The following is a 23,944-nucleotide window of genomic DNA, read 5'->3' as shown; positions in this document are numbered from 1 at the left end:
GCTTACCGAAAGCCTTAGTCGCACACTGATCACGACGCTCTCTATGTATGTTTCTGCAGCTAATTCTGATTTGGACAGCCCTTTGCCTTGTTTAACATTCGCGTGCAAATCGTCCCGCCACGAAGCCGCTCGCTTTTAGGTATTGTATCTGAGGTTAGGCTACCACTCAAAGCCCCGCCCCTTGAGACTCTCCTTTCATCAGCTTCCTACGCTCCTACAGAGTACGCCCGCGATGCTGTCGCTCAGTCACAAACAACCCGCTAGGTTGCACGGGTCGCATCTGCCTTGCACATATTTCAAAAAGCCTGCTATGACAGATACAGAACTGTTCAATTCTCTTTCGGCTCTTTGGTCTTTGGACTCCGTCTCGCAACGTGGGCCTGTCTTCAAAACTTCTGTCTCGCAAGTTGCTCCGCTAGCTGAATGAACTCCCGTACGAGATCACACCGATGGACGGCAGCTTGTCCTCGTCCGTACCACCTAGTGATATCGTGCATGTCGCTCGTCTCAGTCCCTACTTCGCCGACAACTCTTCCCTGTCCGAATGGCCGAGATAGCGCTCTCATCAGCGGGGGTCATATGTTACAAGTGATTCCCGTATATTGGAGAAGACGCCAACAAAGGGATGATGACGAAGATGAAAAAAGCGTTCATTTCGCTGTTCTTCCTACATCTCGGCTTTTCTTTCTATATACTGCGTAAATATATTTTGCCTTTTGCTTTGCCTACTTTTATCCCAGTCGCATATTTTAAGGCACTGTAGCAAGAACGAAAGCTTTCGGGGCTAAATATTTGTACAGAAACCCACCAAATTTCACAAGGATGCTGCAAGACGCTCACATGAATTAGTGTAGGACCGACTTCTCTGGGTAGTCTCCTCCAATACCTTAAACCTCAGGTTCCCCACTGGTTACAAGTGCACTTAACACCACGGATACTGCTGCATCGGTGACATCACAAACATCATATTGGCCTCAACAATTTCAACATTGACAACATAACCCACAGAATTTCTTAGCAGGCCAATCGATGATCACTAAAGTGCGATTGTTCCTTCGAACATGCTAATAAAAATCACTTCACGCAATGTAAAACTACGAGTCAAACATAATACTACAACATTAAGAAAACCAACGCATAAGATGAGCCAAGTAAGAGCCCGCACAGATCGCTGACTTTCAATGTAGTTTATTTACCAGGTGACCTGTTTCAAAGACGAAATTTATCTTAGCGGGAAGGCACAACTTTTAACCTCTTTCCTAAGCCGACTGCAGAGATAGGGCTGCCTGAAATTGTGGGCCTATATGCGTTCCGCGGGTACGACTGCTTGCCGTGATGTTCCGGATATATATTAATGTAATTAATTATACGTGCAGGTGTTTTTTGCGGAAGGAGTTATATAAACACCCGAAGCGAATTTTAGCTGTAGCCGTAACTTTCCGGATATATGTATAACATAATTTATTAGGTAAATAAAAATGTGTGAGCTGGAATTTGAAGTGCCTTGCAGATTTCTTAAGCGTTGAAAGCCAACAGTTTCAACGCCTGTGCAAGCATACAGGGCAATCTGTTAGATTTGCGATGCGACTTTTCTTTTTTTTATAGACCAGAATACGCTAGCCTCGCACCCAGACTAACCGAACGCATGCTCTCGCACCCGGATTGCCCGGCCGACCAGCGCCATATTGTACTGGGCTGCCAAAGTGTGTTCGCCGGCGACCAGTAGACACGGCAAGCGCCAGCTCTAGGACTCCAAAGTGCGGAAATGTGCCCGTTCACGCGGATCCAAAGTACAAGAAGTCATCTGGGCATTACTGCGTCGTGTTTGGACGCCAAAATAACCAGCGGAAAAGGAGCAGGTTGTTTAGCGCTGTTTGCGAAGAGCACAATACACGTAGGGAATCGTGCCGGTGCGGTGTTTTCAGCCTGCACCGATTTCTATCCGCAATGAAGAATGACAAACTGCGCTACCGGTGGATAGCTGCAGTGAATAGGAAGAACTGCCAACCCAGTGAGAATGCACGAGTGAGTATTCGATCTCTGTATATTTTGGTGCCACGTTCAACTTTGCGCCCTACGAACGTAATATGTGTAACACGCAGGTTTGCTCCGAGCACTTTCTGGACAAGTCTACAGAGCAGAATCCCGCGCCGTTGCTTCGCCTTGGCTCTAAGAAGAAGGCGAGTCTTTTCTTGTTTTCATTCAGGCAGAGCTCCCGACGGTTAAGCGGAACAGTTGAGTTTGTGGTTAGCGATACTTGTAGCTGGTTCACGGCATGACCATTAAGCGTGAACGACAAGTTGTAGGCAATAGTATGTTGCCCTGCTGGTGAGCGTTATTGCTAATGAAAGTAAACCGAAGTCTGCTCGTCACGTAGCATGCGTCCACAAAAACGTAAACGACGACTGCTCGTCGCCGAAGGCGTTCTTGCAGCGCGCCTGTCTTTACGAGCTGGTGTTGCAGGTATCATTCGTAACGAATTCATTTGAGCCTCCTCAGCTCTAAACTTCGTGCGGGCTGTTATACGGGGCAAAGCGCAAAATTTTCCCGTTCATATGGCGAGGAAAATAAGGTGCTTAATTATTGTTGTATATTCTAACAAAATTTTGCTCGTTCTCACCAGTTTTTTTTTTACTCTTTTCTTTTCTAAGGGAGCGCCAACAATCCGATATGGCCTCGCACAAGCGAAACAGATCTGATACCAGGTAGCTGCAGTTCGTGGGGCAAATTTTTTGGAATGCAGGTGCGGTTGTTGTCTTGTACCAAAGGGGTCCCTGATGATGCAGCTTTAAGTAGGGATGGTAATTTTATGTGCGCTGTCATGGTTTGTGCAACTGTACAACACCTGCATCTGTCATGCTCGCCCTGTTATACGGGCTTTGACTGCACATGTAGTTGAATATTATAACTACTGTAGTTCCTCATTTTCCAATGAGTGTCGGTTTAGCATCATATGCTGCTTGTTCGAGTGCTGTAGGCTTGTATTCTGAATGTTGTACTCTTAAGTGGTTGCACGATACAATTGGTCTGGTGTATTTTCTATTGCATTTTGAGAGGACTTTATATCTTCGCAATAGTGATGGCATGGGAATGAACTACAGCCCTTCTTACTATAACATCTATTTTGTTTTCAATGTGCAGGTGGTCAAGGGCAGGCGTCTGCTAATCAGGCAGCAAACGACCTCGCCAGTTGGTTGACAAACGCGGCCAACCCAGTAGTGACCATGACAAACAACACCAAACTGAAAGTGCAGGGGACAATGTTCTGCGTGCTTTAATAATATATGGCACCAACACAGTTCTGTAAAATCCTTCACCGGTTACGTGCCAAAAAGCTCACACGTGTTCTAACATATAGCGCGTGGTTTGTACAAACGTAATAGCGTACTTATCCGATGTATTCGCTTCTGCAGTCTGCACAGCACTCAGTGTGGCCATTGCGGACTTGCATGAGGTATTGAAGTTTGATTGAATCGAGACAGCGAAAATGACAGGTTAGAAAAAGGGCGACACACGCCTTCCGCCCAGCTAAAAAGCCCAAGTTTTGCTTTCGCGCCGGGTCGCATCTCCCGGCGTGGCATCCCAGGCCTGCTACTTCGCGGCGCTTGGGATAGATGGCGCGACCGGCGCTCATCAATAAGGCGGCGCGCTTTCAATTCACGGTGTTCTGGTGTATATACCAGTGGACACGTCACTTGTCAAAAACTATTCCTTTCAAAAACAGTTCTACTTGCGCATTTTTATTCATAACAAGAAGGTCCTTGGAAAGAACCTCAGGTTGTCTATGTAACAGCGCCAACATGAACAAAACAAAAATCCGAGGACACCTAAGCACTCCTTATGAGGCACTGCAAGGCCTGCATGTGCAAACCACGGTTTTCTGAGATTAGGATTCTTGTCAGAAGTAAATTTCAAACAGCACGTGAGCTGATGGAAGCCTACTATATAAAAAAGAAAGGAACAAATTGCATTAGTGATACATCTATCGTGGTCTATAAATCAGAAACTAGATTGTTTGACCGCTGGGTAACGTAGATCTGTGAACAGCCAGCGCATGCGTGTATGTATATATATATTCTTGGGTCACAGCCCAAAATAAATCAGTTGGAAGTGCCGCCTGTGTTCTCCTTATGAGATGTGAATGCGAAATAAGTAATGTCCAGTTGAACGGCGCAATGCGGTCTTTGGAGTTTTGCTCTGTGAGTAATGCACCATAGCAGTACGTGGCAGCAAGGAGCAGCATCGTGCGGTGTCAACGCCGCATGCCACCGACGCGGCGATGCCGTCTTCCCTGACGCAACACCGAGCACGCTACTGCCTGGCGCAATAGTGCGGCAGAAGGTGTTTTTTTTCTCCCGTTCTGCTCCGTCGAGGTGTAGCTCGTGACGGGGGTGCCTTCACAGCCAGTATAAACTACACCTAGGCGCTCTCGTGGCGTGGCGTCGCAGCCTGTGCCAATGAGTGTTTAAGTGCCGCTTCGCTGCTACAGACGATCGACGCCGGCTTTCCTGCTCTATGGGACATTTGTCGCTTTCGCATCACTAATAGGCGGTTCAATAAAAGTGAAAGCGTAAGTTGTTCTCAGTATTTAAAAAAAATTGTTCCAAATAAACGAACACCGGAGTGAAAAACAATTAGGTAGTAAGAAGCTTAACCTCAAAATAAGGTTTTAAAGAGACAACTACGAAAAAAATTGACAGTCGCTTGAGTAGGCTTACGTGGTTTGAACGCGATAGTATTATGATTTCTATAAATTATTAGTTACGTCCATTATACGGGCCGTCATACCTTGTCACGTGTCCTTCACAACTCTACCCTAATCCACCTTCATCTACTTTAATCCACCTTATTCGACCTTGGTATTTGTACTAATATTAATTCACTTTAATTCACCTTAATTCACCTTCACTTCACTTTAATTCAGTTTACCCCACCTTAGGTCATATCACTAACTTGTTCTAACGTTAGTTTTTATTACTACTAATGGGACAGAATAAGCTGATTAAGTCATTGATGATAATGATCCTTGTTAACATTCGTTGGCCACGACGCCACTTTTCCTGCCTCTAGGGAGATATATTGATTTCGTGTTACAAACGAATAGCACCAAGGAATCAACAGCAACCGAGCATTGGCCGCAGGAATACAAACAACGAAATAAAATACTCATACCGCTGAGCTAATCAGCGTCGAAGATCATAAAAATGTATGCAGATCCCACGCACTCTGGGAATCGGTGTGAGCGAAGCTTTCTATGCTGTTTGCGTTCATTGACCGTATTTGATGGTGATGTGGACGCCATTCGACAGTTCTGATGTAATGTGAAATACTACCACGCGTGAAGAACTTGTGCTTGCCCACGTACTACAGAGAACAAAGACATATGTGTTTCCTGGAAGCATTGTTGTGAGCCATTGTTCGTAGCCACCCAGAAGGCTAGGACTGTCATTGGCTCATACGGCGCATCACATCGCGGCAGAAGTGTTCGTATGCTAAGCGGCCTCTTGTGTAGTGTCGTCCTGACACTGCGCCACCGGTAGAATGGCAAGGAAGAGCGCGTGAACGAAAAAGTACTAAACGGTGAGCTGGATTTTGACCGCATGAATTCGTCTTGCCAGAACATGATTGGTTGCACCCCTGTTTTCGAAACTGGTAATCGTGTGGTAGGTGCAGCGGTGGCGTAGAGGTAGAACACCCGCCTCGCGTGCAAGAGGTCCGTGGTTCGAATCCCGGTGCCGGCAATTTTCCACCAGATTAAAAAAAAATCCGCGTGTTGATAAAATTGCACAAACAGGCCTGGAGTGTGGCCTGATCCCGGTGACCAGAACCGGTAACGCACTCCCTCACCAGAGCAGGATTGGCCACCCTGGTGCAGTACTTGGCCACAACCTCCTATGAACACAACGATCAAACCCCGGCCCTCAGTCCCCAGCAGCTGCGAAGCAACTGACCACGGCGGCGGTCAGACCTGCGACGCAGCAGAGGGTGCTAAGAATCACTGGCTCCGGACAGGCCGCCATTGGAATATGAACCTGGCAACGTTTAACGCTAGAACGTTATCTAGTGAGGCGAGTCTAGCAGTGCTATTGGAGGAATTAGAGGGCAGTAAATGGGATATAATAGGGCTCAGTGAGGTTAGGAGGCCAAAAGAAGCATATACAGTGCTAAATAGCGGGCACGTCCTGTGCTACCGCGGCTTAGCGGAGAGAAGAGAACTAGGAGTCGGATTCCTGGTTAATAAGAATATAGCTGGTAACATACAGGAATTCTATAGCATTAACGAGAGGGTGGCAGGTCTTGTTGTGAAACTTAATAAGAGGTACAAAATGAAGATTGTACAGGTCTACGCCCCTACATCCAGTCATGATGACCAGGAAGTCGAAAGCTTCTATGAAGACGTGGAATCGGCGATGGGCAGAGTGAAAACTAAATACACTATACTAATGGGCGACTTTAATGCCAAGGTAGGCAAGAAGCAGGCTGGAGACAAGGCAGTGGGTGAATATGGCATAGGCACTAGGAATAGCAGGGGAGAGTTATTAGTAGAGTTTGCGGAACAGAATAATATGAGGATAATGAATACCTTCTTCCGCAAGCGGGATAGCCGAAAGTGGACGTGGAGGAGCCCGAACGGCGAGACTAGAAATGAAATAGACTTCATACTCTGCGCTAACCCTGGCATCATACAAGATGTGGACGTGCTCGGCAAGGTGCGCTGCAGTGACCACAGGATGGTAAGAACTCGAATTAGCCTAGACCTGAGGAGGGAACGGAAGAAAATGGTACATAAGAAGTCGATCAATGAGTTAGCGGTAAGAGGGAAAATAGAGGAATTCCAGATCAAGCTACAGATCAGGTATTCAGCTTTAACTCAGGAAGAGGACCTTAGTGTTGAAGCAATAAACGACAATCTTGTGGGCATCATTAAGGAGTGCGCAATGGAAGTCGGTGGTAACTCCGTTAGGCAGGATACCAGCAAACTATCGCAGGAGACGAAAGATCTGATCAAGAAACGCCAATGTATGAAAGCATCTAACCCTACAGCTAGAATAGAACTTGCAGAACTTTCGAAGTTAATCAACAAGCGTAAGACAGCTGACATAAGGAAGTATAATATGGATAGAATTGAACATGCTCTCAGGAACGGAGGAAGCCTAAAAACAGTGAAGAAGAAACTAGGAATTGGCAAGAATCAGATGTATGCGTTAAGAGACAAAGCCGGCAATATCATTTCTAATATGGATGAGATAGTTCAAGTGGCTGAGGAGTTCTATAGAGATTTATACAGTACCAGTGGCATCCACGACGATAATGGAAGAGAAAATAGTCTAGAGGAATTCGAAATCCCGAAGGTAACGCCGGAAGAAGTAAAGAAAGCCTTAGGAGATATGCAAAGGGGGAAGGCAGCTGGGGAGGATCAGGTAACAGAAGATTTGTTGAAGGATGGTGGAGAGATTGTTCTAGAGAAACTGGCCACCCTGTATACGCAATGCCTCATGACCTCGAGCGTACCGGAATCTTGGAAGAACGCTAACATAATCCTAATCCATAAGAAAGGGGACGCCAAAGACTTGAAAAATTATAGACCGATCAGCTTACTGTCCGTTGCTTACAAAGTATTTACTAAGGTAATTGCAAATAGAATCAGGAACACCTTAGACTTCTGTCAACCAAAGGACCAGGCAGGATTCCGTAAAGGCTACTCAACAATAGACCATATTCACACTATCAATCAAGTGATAGAGAAATGTGCAGAATATAACCAACCCTTATATATAGCTTTCATTGATTACGAGAAAGCGTTTGATTCAGTCGAAACCTCAGCAGTCATGGAGGCATTACGGAATCAGGGTGTAGATGAGCCATATGTAAAAATACTGGAAGATATCTATAGCGGCTCCACAGCCACCGTAGTCCTCCATAAAGCAAGCAACAAAATCCCAATAAAGAAAGGCGTCAGGCAGGGAGATACGATATCTCCAATGGTATTCACAGCGTGTTTACAGGAGGTATTCAGAGACCTGGATTGGGAAGAATTGGGCATAAAAGTTAATGGAGAATACCTTAGTAACTTGCGATTCGCTGATGATATTGCCTTGCTTAGTAACTCAGGGGACCAATTGCAATGCATGCTCCCTGACCTGGAGAGGCAAAGCAGAAGAGTGGGTCTAAAAATTAATCTGCAGAAAACTAAAGTAATGCTTAACAGTCTCGGGAGAGAACAGCAATTTACAATAGGCAGCGAGGCACTGGAAGTCGTAAGGGAATACATCTACTTAGGGCAGGTAGTGACGGCGGATCCGGATCATGAGACGGAAATAATCAGAAGAATAAGAATGGGCTGGGGTGCGTTTGGCAGGCATTCCCAAATCATGAACAGCAGGTTGCCATTATCCCTCAACAGAAAAGTATATAATAGCTGTGTCTTACCAGTACTCACCTACGGGGCAGAAACCTGGAGGCTTACTAAAAGGGTTCTACTCAAATTGAGGACGACACAACGAGCTATGGAAAGAAGAATGATAGGTGTAACGTTAAGGGATAAGAAAAGAGCAGATTGGGTGAGGGAACAAACGCGAGTTAATGACATCTTAGTTGAAATCAAGAAAAAGAAATGGGCATGGGCAGGACATGTAATGAGGAGGGAAGATAACCGATGGTCATTAAGGGTTACGGACTGGATCCCAAGGGAAGGGAAGCGTAGCAGGGGGCGGCAGAAAGTTAGGTGGGCGGATGAGATTAAGAAGTTTGCAGGGACGGCATGGCCACAATTAGTACATGGCCGGGGTTGTTGGAGAAGTATGGGAGAGGCCTTTGCCCTGCAGTGGGCGTAACCAGGCTGATGATGATGATGATGATGATGATGAATCGTGTGTTGGGGTCGCCGCTTACGAGGCGCACAACAAAGACCTCTTGCGTCAACGTTGTCAGCCTGCGTTGCTTTGGATTCCTCAAACGCTAACGGCATCGTATTTACACTGGTGCTGTCACAATCAGGGATCAATGCTCCGGGTGAGAGTGGACATAAGAGCAAAGAAGTGTTTGATTTCTTTTTGCGTCGCCGAGAAGCTAATGTACACAACTGCCAGTGGAACGTCGATGTCCGCGTACTTCAGTTGTACTAAGCATGTGTCAGCAATGCCGTCAAACAGTACATACCTGGTTTCGCAGTATCCGGGTAAAGACAACCTTGCCAGTCTAAGGGATAGATGGGCGGCCAAACAGTTCTCGTAAATGGCCACTTCAGCGCACCGACAAGACTGTCTCTTCCAGTAGCACTGTCGTTTGGAAACCGGCAATAGGTTGTAGGTCGGCACTCCACGTCTCGGAAAAGATGATCATGTCTGCTTTCGGCATTACGCAATCCCCTTCAATGTCCTGGGCGTGTGGACTTTGAACATTGAACGACATGTCTGAGACGTTTCAATTTCTTGTGGTTAGTTGCACCCTGTGGTTCGTGTAATGAAAACAACTGCGCAATTTGGCCTTATTTCACAGAGCGATCTCATCACTCAGTTCGATCCGTGGTACCAATGCGATGCTTAATTGTGAAGTCGTCTTTTCTCTTTGTTAGCTACAAGCCTTCAACAGTGGTCGCATTCGATAGTTCAACGCACACAAGCCGCAGATGGTGCCTCTTGTCGTAAACCACGTGTGCATATCTGCCAACCATTTGATTGGTGTATTGTGATTGCATTGGCTTGTACAAGACGAAACTCGACACTCTTTCAAGGAACGCTACCGCGCTTGTACAAAGCTAAGGTGACACTGCGTTTTTATATAGGCACCCACTGCGGTTGTGTCGCAGCCTTTGCACCCTGTCGTGTTTTGCCTTGCTCTGCGCCTATTAGAAAACTCGAGCCACAGACGCTGTTCATCGTCGGTCTCGTTACTTTCTATGTACCTTTGCCAGCCAACATTGTCGCTGAGTAAGCGGTCGGAGATGTCTATGTTGGCTGTAATTTTACAGAGTTTTGCAATGCTAAATTTGAGTTCACTAAGCACACAAGACAAACAGACATGTCATTCATTCAATATTTCATTTAATGAAAAAAGCCCAAATGAGCAACGCTTTCTGACAAAGCATTTTCTTACTCCCGTGTCAGGTTAGGTGTACTGCCACGAGGGCAGATTTTAGGCGTCGAAGGTGATCATGCGTCCCCCAGGCCGCGTGAGATGGAATTATGGGCCCGCTGTGCCTCGTATCACAAATCCCGCACCTCTGCTGTGCGCTCTCAACCACCCCCCGACGCAGCAGTGGAAAAGGGGAACGAAGAGACAAAGAAAAATTCCCTTAAAAAAGAAAATCGCCTGAACAAGTATGAGAGTGCATTGATTCCGGTAACTCCTAAGCACAGCTCTCCAGAATTTTAATAATCTCTCGCGAGTGTGATCCGATACTGCAGTGGGCGCCTTCTCAAGTAGCGCATCTGCGAAAGCACTGGGAGTAGGCGGACGCGCGCGGCATGTCCTGTTCGAAAACCATCTTCAATGTTATTCCATTCAGCACGGCATGGTCACTGCTGCTTATCACCTTTGTCTATCTCTTGCAATCGCTTATTCTACCCGCTGCCTGCACAGAGCAGTTACCAGATACGACGCTCAAATAGAGCAAATGGCAATTAGGTGGCGTTTCCCTAAAACGTTCTCGTGGGTTATTTAGTTTGCTTTGGAAGGAAACTAGCGGACCCTACAATGAGCCCAGTGAAATGGCCTAGCCGAGGACGCTGGGAGAGGAGGATGCTCTGCGCCGCATGTTCTCACTACATTCGCATGTGGATCCTTCACACAGCGCTAACGGTCGACGCTCCTGAGAGATCATTAAAAACTTGGAGGGCTGCATATGCTTCTGGACAAGAAAGGGCGTTCATCCACACGTTGCATGCGTACATACACAAGTGCTGCACGTACATTCACACCTGAGATTTTGTAGGTATTTTCGTTTAAGCTTATGGCCCACGTTGAGTTGGTGTTTTGTCCATTTTAATGTGAGTGGGGTTCATTACGTACTTCAGGCTTTACACAATTTAAGTCACTAAAAATGGTCCAATGAAGAAAGACAACAAACTTGTAGACTGGTTGAAGGCATAGAAGAATTGGAAAATACTCAGTAGAATTTTGTTAGCCTAGATATTCGCTTAGGAACTGGTGCCCCTTCACAGAAACCACGTCTTCGGCCGCAGCATTGCTTGAAAAGGTCACCTCCTTCATCTGGTTTTTTCTATGTAGACTCAAGTCACAATGGTTTTAGCTTATGTTCAACAACTGTTCGGCAGATTGAAAGACTGATACATCTACTCAAATAATAACGGAGTAGCAAAAAAGCGTCATGTTCATGTTTGAACTTAAGTATAACCGCATACCTTTACCGATTTCTTTCAAATCTGCTAACCATTGAAACCAGACTCTCGTCTGGTTGATCTCTTTGCCTTTCCTCTCCTTGTTTTCTCTCTCTGCTAAACATAGGTTGTCCTAGTCAGATCTTTCAGGCAAATAAGATTTTGGATTTTGCCCGCTACGCAACTATTGAGTTCTCTAAACAAGGAACAGTATTCCGTATTCGGAGATACTAGAAGAAACTGTTTGCTTCACCCGTTATGTTAATGGGCCTGAAATTAAATGTAATGCGCGTCCTTATCATGTAGAGTGCGAATTGGTAAATAAAATATAAAATCTGAGGTTTTAAACGACAACACCACAGTAGGATTATGAATCACGCCGCAGTGGGGGACTCTGGAATAATTTTGACCATGTGGCGTTCTTTACCGTCAAACAAATGCGCAGTAGACATGTGTTGCTGCATTCCGCCCCAATAGAAATACGGCCGCCGCGGCCCAGATTTGATCGCGCGCCGTCGCGCTTACCAGCGCAGTGCCAAAACAACTACGTCACCAGGATGGGTAGCAGATTGGTTCATGTCAGAGGAGTGCCGTTATGCAGGTAACAACGTCGACACACGCGATACTAGTAAGCACATACGAACTTACCCATGTGGCAATTGACAGCGCACTTTACGCGCATATCATAGACGCCATCATACATACAACCATTCCAATGGAAAGCCTCGCACTTTCTCGATGTTCTATTGAAGAAATATCTGTGCACCCTTAGTGAGCCGCAGTGGGTTTCACTCTCCATAATTGGTTCTTCACATTCCCTGTTCACGAACCACTGCTTGTTTTGTTTTCCTAAGCCTGTGAAAACGAACGATAAGGTACAATTGCGTCAAAAAACTTTCCTTCTCATACCAGATAATAAAACAGCGTCCACTTATATTGCAAGATCACTGAGAATTCATTGAAACTTCAGGTACGAACATTTTGCAGTAGTAAACGAAGATGGCCATGTAAGATGTAAGAAACGCGCTGACCTGCACAAGAATGTCACCAAGGTATTTTCAACGAATAAATCTTACTTGCAAAAATCATCAGCTGGCGATGAAAGCAGGAATATTATGCTGCTCACATGTTTCTAGCTGCGTGTCAGCAGTGACGAAGTTGCGTCGTAAGGCGCTGCTTTCTCCGGACTGTGCGTTATTCATGATTGTGTGCCATAGTACGCGATGACACTTATATCACTCCATCCAAGGCCATTATGGTGTTTCCCGTGGTGCTAGTGCTATGCTGGATTAGCTGAGTCTCCCAAGCGGCGTGCCTAAATTGTAAATATCCCGCGACCGCGCAAATTAAACACTTCTACCACGGCGCTAAGTGCTGGTACGAAGAAAGCATATAATTTAATGCCAGGAGTTACTCTTTGTAAGGATCGAATACAATATGAGTTTTTGTCTTTCAAATACAAGCGATATATCAACTAACATACTTTTTAAATTTACTTTATTGACACAAACTTTCCAACCACTGGAAGTACCTTGGGTCGGTAATCGCACATGTTCTGCATATTGATGATGAAAAATCGTCGCGACTAATAAGACCATGCAGGATAGTAGACCAGAGAAGTCGAGGGGGAAATTTTGCGGTTGCTGCTAAATCCGTTGCCATGTTTTGAGATATCAGCTGTCCGTGCCTGTAGTATAAAAATCCTACATGCGTGGCATCGCAAGGTTCTGGTGAAGATGTAGGGTAGTCAACGTCAACCATCCAGGAGTTGCGTTTCTTTACGAGGACAACAGGCGAAGTCACACTACAAAACCAAACAATTATTCAAGCTTATTGCACTTTTTGGCAAAAGGAAACAGCTGATAGCTGATAGCTGAGAGCTCAGTAATCGTCGGAGGGCGATTGGAATAAACAACTGGATGAGTTTCAGTGGTTGCTATCGGTAATCACGCATATACGATTACTGAAAATGAACCTTCATTTGAATGCAGAGTTTTACGTACTGAATTATATGTAATTAACTAGATGTAATCAATAAATGATTTCGGCAATCTCATAACTTAAAGATTATTTTGTTTGTTCGACAACGCTTACTCTAATTCAATAACATTTTTCATTACCTATCCCATGTAACCAGTTACACTTCTGACGAAGCAGGCTATAGCAGGCGTCTCAACCTTTAGCTTTTATAGTTAGATGCAGTAAATAAAGTGTCCAAAGGGAGGAGAACATTCACATAGGTTACCTTTTCCAACAATCAGCGCAATCGCACCTAAGGCTCGATCGCTTGAACTTGGTAGGCTTTCTAAGTGGCGCGCCTCTCTGAAAAGCGCGACCTCTGAGCTCTTCTATTACAATAGGTTTTTCCATCTCTTCAAGGCTCTTTTAAGCGGTCTTTATAGGCGTGAAGACATGGTGGTTCATTATTCTGTGCTTTGTACTTTGTATGGCTTCGCCGGTATGAACGAAAGCTATAAGGCGCAGCTCCTAAGCGTCGGTTTCTGCGGCGAGCGTTGACGTTGTGCAACGGCATCGTCGTAAATGAGCGAATGAGCGCCCCGCAAATTCAAAGCTAACTAGGACCGCAGCGGCAGATGAAAGAAAGGCAATAGCGCAGGAGGAGATTGCAGTGGAATCTTGAGGCGGAAACCTGAGGACGAGTGGAGGGGACACGGCGTGCGCATGCGCTGAGTTTCCATGGGCCGCGGCATTTGTAGCCGCGTGGGAGTTCTCATCTGCGCTTCCGAAGGGGAGCCTCGGTTCCGTGAGGTAGGGAGGGCTACGCTGGTCCGCTGCGTCAGCTGCTGAGGTCACTCCGCGGTACCAGAGTATGTAACGGCGATCACTACTTCTGCAAGTGGGGATGGCGAGCGGCTACGAGTAAGGCTCGATGGTACGCTCCCTTGGGAGCTGTCACCGCGTACACTGGTGTCACTACTTCCCCGCGACGAAGGGCCGCTCCAGGAGGTCGGTGGAACGAAAGCGTGTGAAGAAAAGCGTAGTGCCACTCAAGACGGGCTGTGCGGACACGAGGGCTCAGATGTGGCACCAGAACAGTGCGCGTCGTCTGTATGCAAACGAAGCGCTGCATGAGCGGGGCTCTGTCTAAGGCGGCTCCTGTGAATCGCACTCACGCGTCACCCAAGTGCTGCCTCTCGCGATCTACCGATTAGCGAGGCAGATGCTCCAGACTTCGCTCTCACTAGAAGGTGCCGCACCAGAAAGACTGTCCGCGCCAGCCAATATATGCTGAAATAAAAACACGTATAAAGCTGCACTCAAATTTCGCATTAGGGAGTGTCGTAATCATCAGTGAATTTTTCTGCCATTACACGTATGTCTTTTACCTATCTAGTTTTCCAATTTTATCATACGCACAGTCATATTAACGCTGTATAATATGCAGTTTTATACTCAATTACACTACAGATTTGTCTACATTTTCGAATGAATTGAAATTTTGCTGGTATCTGTTACAATAAGTCTAAATGGCTAACTATACTCCATCTCAGTAGCTCTTTGCAGCACTGGTGAAGATGCCGGGCTCCTTAACCAACAGGAATGTTGATTGCCCCTTAAGATTTGCTCATCTGTGCCAGGTCGTCTGCTTAATGTCTGCTTGGCATCGCTTCGCTACGTCCTCCACCATTGGTGGAATGAGGCAACAGATGTTTTTTATGACGTAACTATAGGCTGCGTTTTCATGAATGCCAAAGCGAGGCTTCGCTTCGTCGATACGCTTTCTGAGCAGTTCGCTGCCGGCTCTTCACTCAGTTTTAGTAGGAGCGAACGTCCTGATAAATGTTCACACGTGCTGTCCCGTCTGCTTGGCGTCGATATGGCGCTTGCTCGACACCGTCGTCAGGTACCCTACTAGAGCGGAGCAGCAAATTATGGATATAGTGTACAACTACGCTTTCTTACAGTTCCGCATCGTCCACGCATCACCAGCCCTAAGCTGTGACTCCATCTACTAAATGAAAATCAAACAACTTTTGCTGGTCGGCGCTGTTTCTGTAGTCCTAGCCGCGTTAAAATAAACAGCTGATCTCAACATTAACGACAAAACATACCTAATTATTTGCCTGCAGAGCGAGGTGAGAGTAAGCCATGATGGACTTTACCATTTATTTCTTGCTGTTAAGGCCGAGAGTCAGCAATAAGCGTGAAATGGAATGCCGAGTGGGGTCTCGGCTACGTGAGCTGCTGCCATGTTGCAGCGTAATCATGGTGAGAGCGGCTATTAATTTTACTGGCGGCAACCACCACCACAGTAATTCACAGGTATACGACGTACATGCGCGAAGGGCTTAATATCTCACGTATCGCTGTATCTTTTCATGTGTCAAGCAAAAACAAAACTCTCTAATTCTGCCAGTAACCAGATATATTAAGCCTGGAACTACATCTCCTATTTACACTATAGTATTTACATTAAGGTATCTCGTATTTACACTACGTAGCTGCGGCAGTGTTGCACGTCACTTATGATATAGAGTCTAGCCAAGGGTACTGGGTGAAGCGCCACCAGATAATACCCGATAAACAGAGACTGCGACTGTATAGCTCAATCACGATTGCCACTTAGGACGTTGATGCAGGGAATTCTGTAAATGGATTCTGTAAATTTTTCACAGGCCTTACTGTGAGCGCTCTTCTTAGCCCCATCAACAATTCAGTGCTGCGCTTCATAAAGCACCTATACAAGTATCGCTGCGGCATCAATTAACCATGACTAACCTTCTGAGCAAGGTGTTTGCGCGTTAAGGCCCAGCCTGTCTCACAAGCGATCACACAGATCCAATTTACAATGTCGCTGCCACATGCCTTCTGACGAAAACAAAAAAAAAGTTGGGCCACAAATTTTTGCAAACCTATGCTTAGCAAAAGAAATATGGGGTTTTACGTGCCATAACCACGACTTGATTATGAGGCACGCCGTAGTAGTAGGCTGCACTTTAATTTGGCCCACCTGGGCTTCCTTATCGTGGACTTAAATCTGAATGCACGGGTGTTTTCGAATTTCGCCCCCGATTCCGCGACCTCGTGCTTAGCATCCAGCAGCATAGCCGCTGTTGCAAATGGGTCGCAAGCCCCAAGGGTAGCGTTGGCCTGGCGGCCTGGGGCACAGCTGGAAGCATCCGAAGGTCCTGGCAAAGGATGAGTCGACTGCTAACAGAACAACTTGTTTATTATATCACCGCAAAAGAGCGGCCGGTCAGGTCGACCGAAGTGGAGAGACGGGAGAGCACGTTACTCGACGGAAGAATTCGAAGCCTCCCTCTTGGAGTCCGGAGCAGCTGCTTTTATACTCTTGGAGTTGAGGGCAAGAAGATACGGCTCGGATGAGGCGCACGTAACGGCGGCGTACGGACACGTTGAGACAAGAAGTGACGCATCCGCCGGGCCGGCGCCGCTCAGATCTCCTCGCTTCACAATTGGGGAGCTCCTCTCCCCGGCTGCCGCGCTTTCACAAGCGTGGGCACCAACATGCACACATACTCACACACACACACACGAAGACACGTGGCATTGAAACATGCCTGGACGCGCTTGGCAGGAAGCGTTGCGGCAGCGCTGAACTGGCCAAAATGTCCGCCGCTGTGAACGAAGCCCCGGCGTCCGTTGCATCCGCGCCGTCTATACCACACGTCGAAGGCGAAACATAACACCGCTAAGCAAGGACGGCGGGTTGTTTTGTGAAGGTAAACAAAGTGTGATGTGTTTCAGAGAGCGCACTGAAAAATCCAAGCAATCTCGTTCTATTTAATGCATAGTTGCAAAATGCCGTTCCAATGAAATTTTTGCTATACTCATGAATGTCCAACTAGCCCGCTCCCAAAGCATGCTAAGAAATGTACGTAAAATAGATAGGTTCAAGTAATACATAACTTTTTATTGATGGATAAGTTGCTTTTGTGGAACATTAATTGGTAAGAGTAATGAATAAAATTTGTCAAAAAGGTTATTTTAATCGTAATTGGCTGCTTCTTTTTTTTTGTAACGCGTACAAGTCTGTTTAGATGTGATGAGCGGTAACGATTGTGGTGTTCTGCAAGTTCACCATATTGCGTAGGCATGGTGCGGTGACTTTTCATGCTGTGGGTTACAGCTTCTGAGGGAAACAGACCAAGTATCCTGGCAAATAGCCGGAAAAATGACGTAGCACGTTCTTTTACAGTTAGAACTTCTGCCGTCCTAGCCCACCGGTGATGCGCAATCACTGTGCCCACAAAAATAGAAAATAGTACGGCCTGGCATGCGTGATGGTTAATAGGGTGCAGAGCGAAAAAACTGACTTTTTTGGTGTAATGAGCTCGTGAGAGTGGGCGATGTGAGGTGCTCTTTGAAGGACCCATACAACAGAGTAAAGAATCACTCTCATTAAGCTCTGGTGCAGCCAGTAGAGAGAAGGTTAACGCGCAGGACAAATTTATTGTAAAAGAAGTAGGCCCTCAGTTTGCTCATCACGCGACAGCCACGCCTTTATTTGAAGCAGAAATTTGGAAACAATATAAGAGCTTTGATACTAAGGTTGGCTTTGAAAAAAGGCATGCCTAGCTTTCACGAGTGAATGTGAATCATGCGCTGGCGAGGAACCCTAGCCAACTTCGCTGCCTTCTAAACTAAGCAAACAGCAAATGTAATGTTGCATGCCTTTCATTATTCACGTAATAAGTTGCTTGATCTCCCGTAATCGAGAGTAGATGTATGCATAAAATGGCAACCGGCAAAGCAGATTGGTTCGACGCGATACTAATCAAAATCTTAAGCTGGGTGTAATGCATGTTCCCAACGGCACACCCGACACACCAAACAGCACCACACTGCACCACGCCATACTGTGCACTGGTTTATCTGCATGCTGCCAAGCTAGAACAATCAAACTGGCTGAAAGCTGCACGACAGGCACACAAAGACGCCAGGGAGACAGGGCGCAATGCGCAGCTAGGAGAAGAAAACCGTCCGAAGGAGGCGCCAATCAGCGTGTATGGCGCCCTTTATCTGCCATTTGAATGTCACTAACCGAAAAAACAAATAAACTTTAGCGTAGTAGAAGTTGCAGCTTGAGTGATATTGTGAGCATTAGGAAAAGCTCGGAAGCGATATTTTTTGTAACCTGTTTGAGCAGTAACAAGCATACGTAATACACCCGTGTACATAGAGTATGGGGCCTAAGACCACATTTTCATCAGTTTTCACTGCTGGCTCGGATGATCTCGTTTTGCTTTCGCAACTTGCCGGGATGTTCTTGTTTAAGTGCCGGCATAACGTCTCTCGCCTTTCGCTCAACGTCACTTGAAGGTCGCCATCGACGGGAGCTAAAAGAATTTCATGCTTAATAACTTGGGTTCATGGTCTGAGAGGCACCATGTGTCTTTGCTGCGAAAGAAATGTTGAGTTTTGTCATTACGAAATAGTGAAATTTGGGGTTGGGTCAACTTGAAATTTTCATGCCGGCGAAGTTAAATTCGAGGCTGGGTCAACTTGAAGTCTGTAGTGTGGGATGGCCCAACTGACATTTTGGGGTTTGCCAAGTTCAATTTCGGGGTGGGCCTACTTGAAATCTGGTGCTCCTAACTTCAAATGTGGTATTGGGCAAACTTGGAATTTAAGCCAACTTGAGAGTTTGGGCTGGCCCAACGTGGAAGTGAACAAGTTCGTTCGCGAGCGAGTTTCTTGAGAGGCTTGGCGTGTTTTCATTGGACATTACCGAGGCGCAGTCAGAACGCAGGCTGCAGCGACACAGCGACAGTGGTAAGGCATCGCGGCGATGCATTCTCCGCTCACGTAACCCTTCGAGCGCTAATGCGGCAGCTGGTGCTCCCTTTCGACCGCTCTACTCAGTCGGGCCGCGCTTGAGCCCCGCGTTCCAACACAATTCGTACGATTGGATTGAATGGCCCGGATGCGGCGAGTAAATCTGAAAATGGTTTACTAACGCCTAAGCATTATTTGGTACTGGAAAGGTCATGAATATGCGCGCATACTCTTGGAAAACTATGTAAGCAAAACCTAGCGAAATCGAAATTATAGCCGAGCTAATCGATGCCTACGCATTACTAGACAATTATTAGAATTTCTGTGGCTTTTCTGCTGGTGAGAGCTCGCCTAGTGCCAAACATTTACAGTTGGTTCGCCTATATTACGCGGAATGCTTGAAACGGCTTGCGCGTAATAGTTTTGCTGAACTTTTCTTTGCTTCCATGAGTCTACGGACACGACAATACAGAAGTGTCGCCCTTACCAGGTGTACCAGTGGCCATTAGTACAGTCAGGAAAAGTATAGTTCGACGGTGCATTTCATCAGGTTTGTCAGGGACCTGGGTTTTAACGCTTGTGTGACGAGGCCTATGAACGATGGCTCACGGACAGCCTCTGTTAGAAGTCCCCAAGCTCTATCGAGATGAATCGGTCTCCCTGCTTACTTATATTATAGGTCGCACAGTATGCCGTCTGGAATGCAATGCGAATGAAAACAGCTGTGACGCGCGAGGTCACACTCGTACAATGATAACAAAAAATCGAGAGTTGAAGCATAACAATAATGAATAATAATAATAATATTTTATTCCGCAACTTTTATGCATGTGCTTGAATAGTTGACATGCTCAGAATACATGTAGTAAAAATATGTATTTATGTTCTTGAGGCAAATGACCTGCGTAGGGCTAAGTGACGGCCAAGCCCACGAACTGCCTCGTGCAATCTGGGGGTTCCGTTAAACACGCTAAGCTCCGTTTTTGCATTTTTAAATGAATATGTAGCTAGGCAGCACAATGTATGTCATCTAACTGACGGGAACTCTAACTGACGGGAAACGTCAGTTAGAGTTCTTTGTACTTGAAAGCGATAAAAAGAAAATTGAGGGGAACGCCTTCTCTGACATTTTTTTCGGTGAATTAACAGTGAGGCCGTCAACAGGGAGATGGACAACTAAGCGATGTACATTCCGTCTGTCGCAGCTTTAGGTAGCGTATTATGAAGCGCAAGCAGCACGCAAATAATATAGAGTTCAAGTACTGACAGTAATTGGAGTTACGGTTCCATATTGAGTTGTGGCTAGTAATCTAGGAGACTGGTTGTTTACGTGCTCCAGCATTTTTATTGTTGATTGGAATTCCTTGTTTAAATGAAACCTGACAGCAACTGTAAATATTCGTCGTTAGGGATTTGCAGACCCAAAAGAGTGTGTTTGCGCTCTGTGCGCGCGTCTGTTCTTATGTAGTGAAAGATAAAATAGGTTTAGGTTTACAAATCGTGTTCAGGATTTTTTCTGACTGCATCCTCGGGCCGTGTAAATTTCCAACATGGGTAATTACCTAATTTCTTAAGTTTTATACCTCCAGCCCTTGCATCTTCTGGGCAGACGAATTTGCTTCTAAGAAATTCTGCTGCCATAATTTAAGAACATGTTTTATATCGTCCACAAGCCGCTGACGCATGAACGAAGTGCCATCCACCTCGGCCATGTCCAAGCCCTCGCCACCGGTCAGTGCAAAAATATCATGCTCCCATTTGCTACAGTCCTATACACATGCGTCAAAATGCGGATCGCAACAAGTGACTGACCTTAACGGAGAAGTGTAAGTGTGGGCTTCGAAATTAATATGCAAAAGGCAATGATATTGCTCACTAGCGTTTCAAAGGAAAAATATTTCAAGATCGCTAGACAGCCTCCAGAGTCTGTGAAGGAGTACGTTTACCTAGGTCAATTACTCAAAGGGGACCCTGATGATGTGAAGGAAATTTTCAGGCGAATAAATATCGGTTGGAGTGCGTAGGGCAGGCATTGCCAGATCCTGACTGGAAGATAACCGGAATCACTGAAATGAAAGGTGTACAACCAAGGCATTCTGCCGGTGTTAACCTATGGGTCAGGAACTTGGAGGTCGACAAAGAAGGTCGACAACAAATACCGCGCAAAGAGCGATGGAACGAAGAATGTTAGGCGTAACGTTAGGAGACGGTAAGAAAGCTGTGTGGATCAGTACGCAAATTGGGATACCCGATATCCTAACTAACATTAAAAGAAAAAAATGGAGCTGGGCAGGCAATGTAATGCTAGGGTGGATAACCAGTGGACCATTAGAGTTAAAGAACGGATGCCCTGAGAAGGGAAGGACACTCGAGCACAGTAGAAAACTTGGTGAGGTGAAGAAATTTGGAAATTAGTAGGGGCAAATTGCAATTAGTTGGCACAGGATAGGGGTAATTGGAGATCACAAGGAAGCCTTCGCCTTGCAGTGGGCATAAAATTGGCTGATGACGATGATGATGAAAAATGCGGAAACCTGAAGGGATCCCAGTTCTACTATTGGCGTACAAGTTCCTCGTAATTAATATCCGCTAAGATTATTATAACCACGACCCTGGCAAGGTATGCCCACAGCACCACATGTACGTCTCTGCAGTTGTCAATCAGGCTTTCAGGTAACATATGATATCATTGATCGCTGGAAGTCTGATGTCCCCAAGCAAACACATCACTGGAGCCACGAGAAAGATGGAAACACTGCGATTTAATTAAATCACTGGCCTTATTGCCGCAGAGAATGGTGTCTCACAGCCAGACACTTCTCAAGGGGCAGGTTGTTGGTCCGAGATTGAAGCCTGTATCTGGACAGTGGACAGGCTTGACAAGACTACCATCAACATTTTCCTCGTGGCCTTCGCTAAAGAGTTCGGTCTGCTGGCAAAACTGTGACGTCCTAGCAGGCAACTGACTGACCATCGTAGTCTACTTATACCTCCCTCTGTACCTTTTTGTCATACCTCAATTTCATTAGCCCCCAACATACACAAAAGCGCCAGCGTTTTCAATTAGCACGTTATTTTTTAAGAAGTTTGCAGGGACAACATGGCCACAATTAGTACATGACAGGGGTAGTTGCAGAAGTATGGGAGAGGCCTTTGCCCTGCAGTGGGCGTAACCACGCTGATGATGATGACGATGATGAAGATGATAATAACTTGTTTGTGTCGCCATTTATCTGAAGATACCGGGATCTTCATATCTCTGGGAAAATGTTAGGACTGAATAAAATCCCGCAGATACCATCTAAGAGTTGGTGTGAATGGTAATGCGATAAGATTGAAAGCAATGTAGAGACACCATATTTCCAAAGCACAACGCTTCATGCACGAGACGGGTACTGCAGCCGGGCTCTACTCTTGCGCGTATTGATGATCATAATGATTTTGTTGATGATGACGATAATTTATTGGCATCTTCTTCGAAACGGGGCTTCAACAAACAGTCGTTGTTCATGCTTGAGATATTCATGTAACCTTATAGATATTGAGCCGTCTAGAATTTTGTTTGTTGCATTATTATTTTATCGGTTCTTTAAAACCGATATATGTACTTTGTATAGATACGTACGCCTGTAAACAATCCGGTCCTATCCTAAGTTATCCTCGCTTCTTTTTTATAAATACTTTAAACGCCTCTTGCACATCTCGGCTGCTGACCGGTTAATGCTTCCATCCGCTCTTTGAATGCCAGTGCTTCTGGAAGGAGGCTGTTTGTTATGGGCCTCGCTGGGTGAATACCTAAGCATGCCGTCTGGGTGTGGTGAGTTGTGTCCGGATTTTAGCTGCAGCGGGCACATGCCTCGTCATGCACGAGTAGTGGTTACAGCATGTTTCTGTTGTTAGACGAAATATGAACACTGCTTTTGGGGTTATCGTACAGATATTATTTCCCAATTTCCTTCGTATAATTCTATTTAATCACCATGATCCTAATTATTTTATGCTAGTGTATGTATCGCTCACCTTTTTTTTGTTTGAGGACGCCTGATTGTCTATTTACACTTACAATTAACTCATACATGGTTGGAATTTCCTGTTCTGTGTCCACGCTATTGACGTACGGATGTTTATGCACTTTCGCCGCCCATTTCTTTCATTTTATTGAGCCTTTCTCGAAAGCTAACATGGCTATGCGCTCTTCTGGCTTCGAAAGACGTCCAAGCCCTGCAGTGCCTCAATTGTGCATGGACTGTGGGGCCCCCAGGGCCAAGTAGGCCACCATCCGTTTGTTTACCTTGAAACCCCGTCACCTTTTTTAAGCACAGAATGGCGTTTGCGAAGGTCAGGGATGGCCCCATGCGAAGGTCACTGACTCAAAAAACACAGCAGGAAAACCGCCAACAGCTGAACTAATGTTTTATTGGGCGAACCTGCGCCCGCAAAAGCAAGTTGCACTCAAAACACCACGACAGCAGCGAACATAGGAGGCGAACGTCAAAAATTCGATCTGCTGGTCAAGCATGCCGGCATTTACACATGAGTCATGCACGTTTGCAGAGTAATCGCTGGCGCCCGCATGTCCTCCAGAAATTACTACAAATTTCTGTCGCGCATGCAATGAGTTTACACAAGCTTCGGTAACAACAAAAAAGGCATACAACCATCAATAACATTCCATTAAGTTCCAATCATGCAGGGGCGTCTTGCGCTGAGCGATAACTTTAAGTTGTTAGTGGCAAAAATGCAGCCTCGGAGAAAAGAATGAATAAGTGTATGTGTGAACGCTCCTCTGCTAAAAAGCACGGTTCCGTTGCTACAAACACGAGCGGAAGAAAACTAGAGTACAT

At 45.9% G+C, this 23,944-nt stretch overlaps 1 protein-coding gene across 1 annotated transcript in view; it reads right to left on the bottom strand.

The window, feature by feature from the left end:
- The window catches only part of LOC142586844 (uncharacterized), a 76,505-nt gene extending 56,754 nt beyond the window's left edge, over positions 1 to 19,751 (bottom strand). The window contains exons 1-2 of the mRNA XM_075697715.1: positions 19,588 to 19,751; positions 11,988 to 12,194 (exon numbers count right to left, since the gene is read on the bottom strand). Of these exons, the coding sequence (XP_075553830.1) occupies positions 11,988 to 12,194; positions 19,588 to 19,642 (262 nt within the window). The 5' untranslated portion in view covers positions 19,643 to 19,751. The remainder of the gene's footprint in view (positions 1 to 11,987; positions 12,195 to 19,587) is intronic.
- Between the last annotated feature and the right edge of the window lie 4,193 nt (positions 19,752 to 23,944).

The sequence above is a fragment of the Dermacentor variabilis genome, chromosome 7 (genome assembly GCF_050947875.1).
Source record: "Dermacentor variabilis isolate Ectoservices chromosome 7, ASM5094787v1, whole genome shotgun sequence".
Classification (NCBI taxonomy): Eukaryota; Metazoa; Arthropoda; class Arachnida; order Ixodida; family Ixodidae; genus Dermacentor; species Dermacentor variabilis.
The sequence above is the reverse complement of the archived record's forward strand: the minus strand, read 5'-3'. Positions and strand labels throughout refer to the sequence as shown.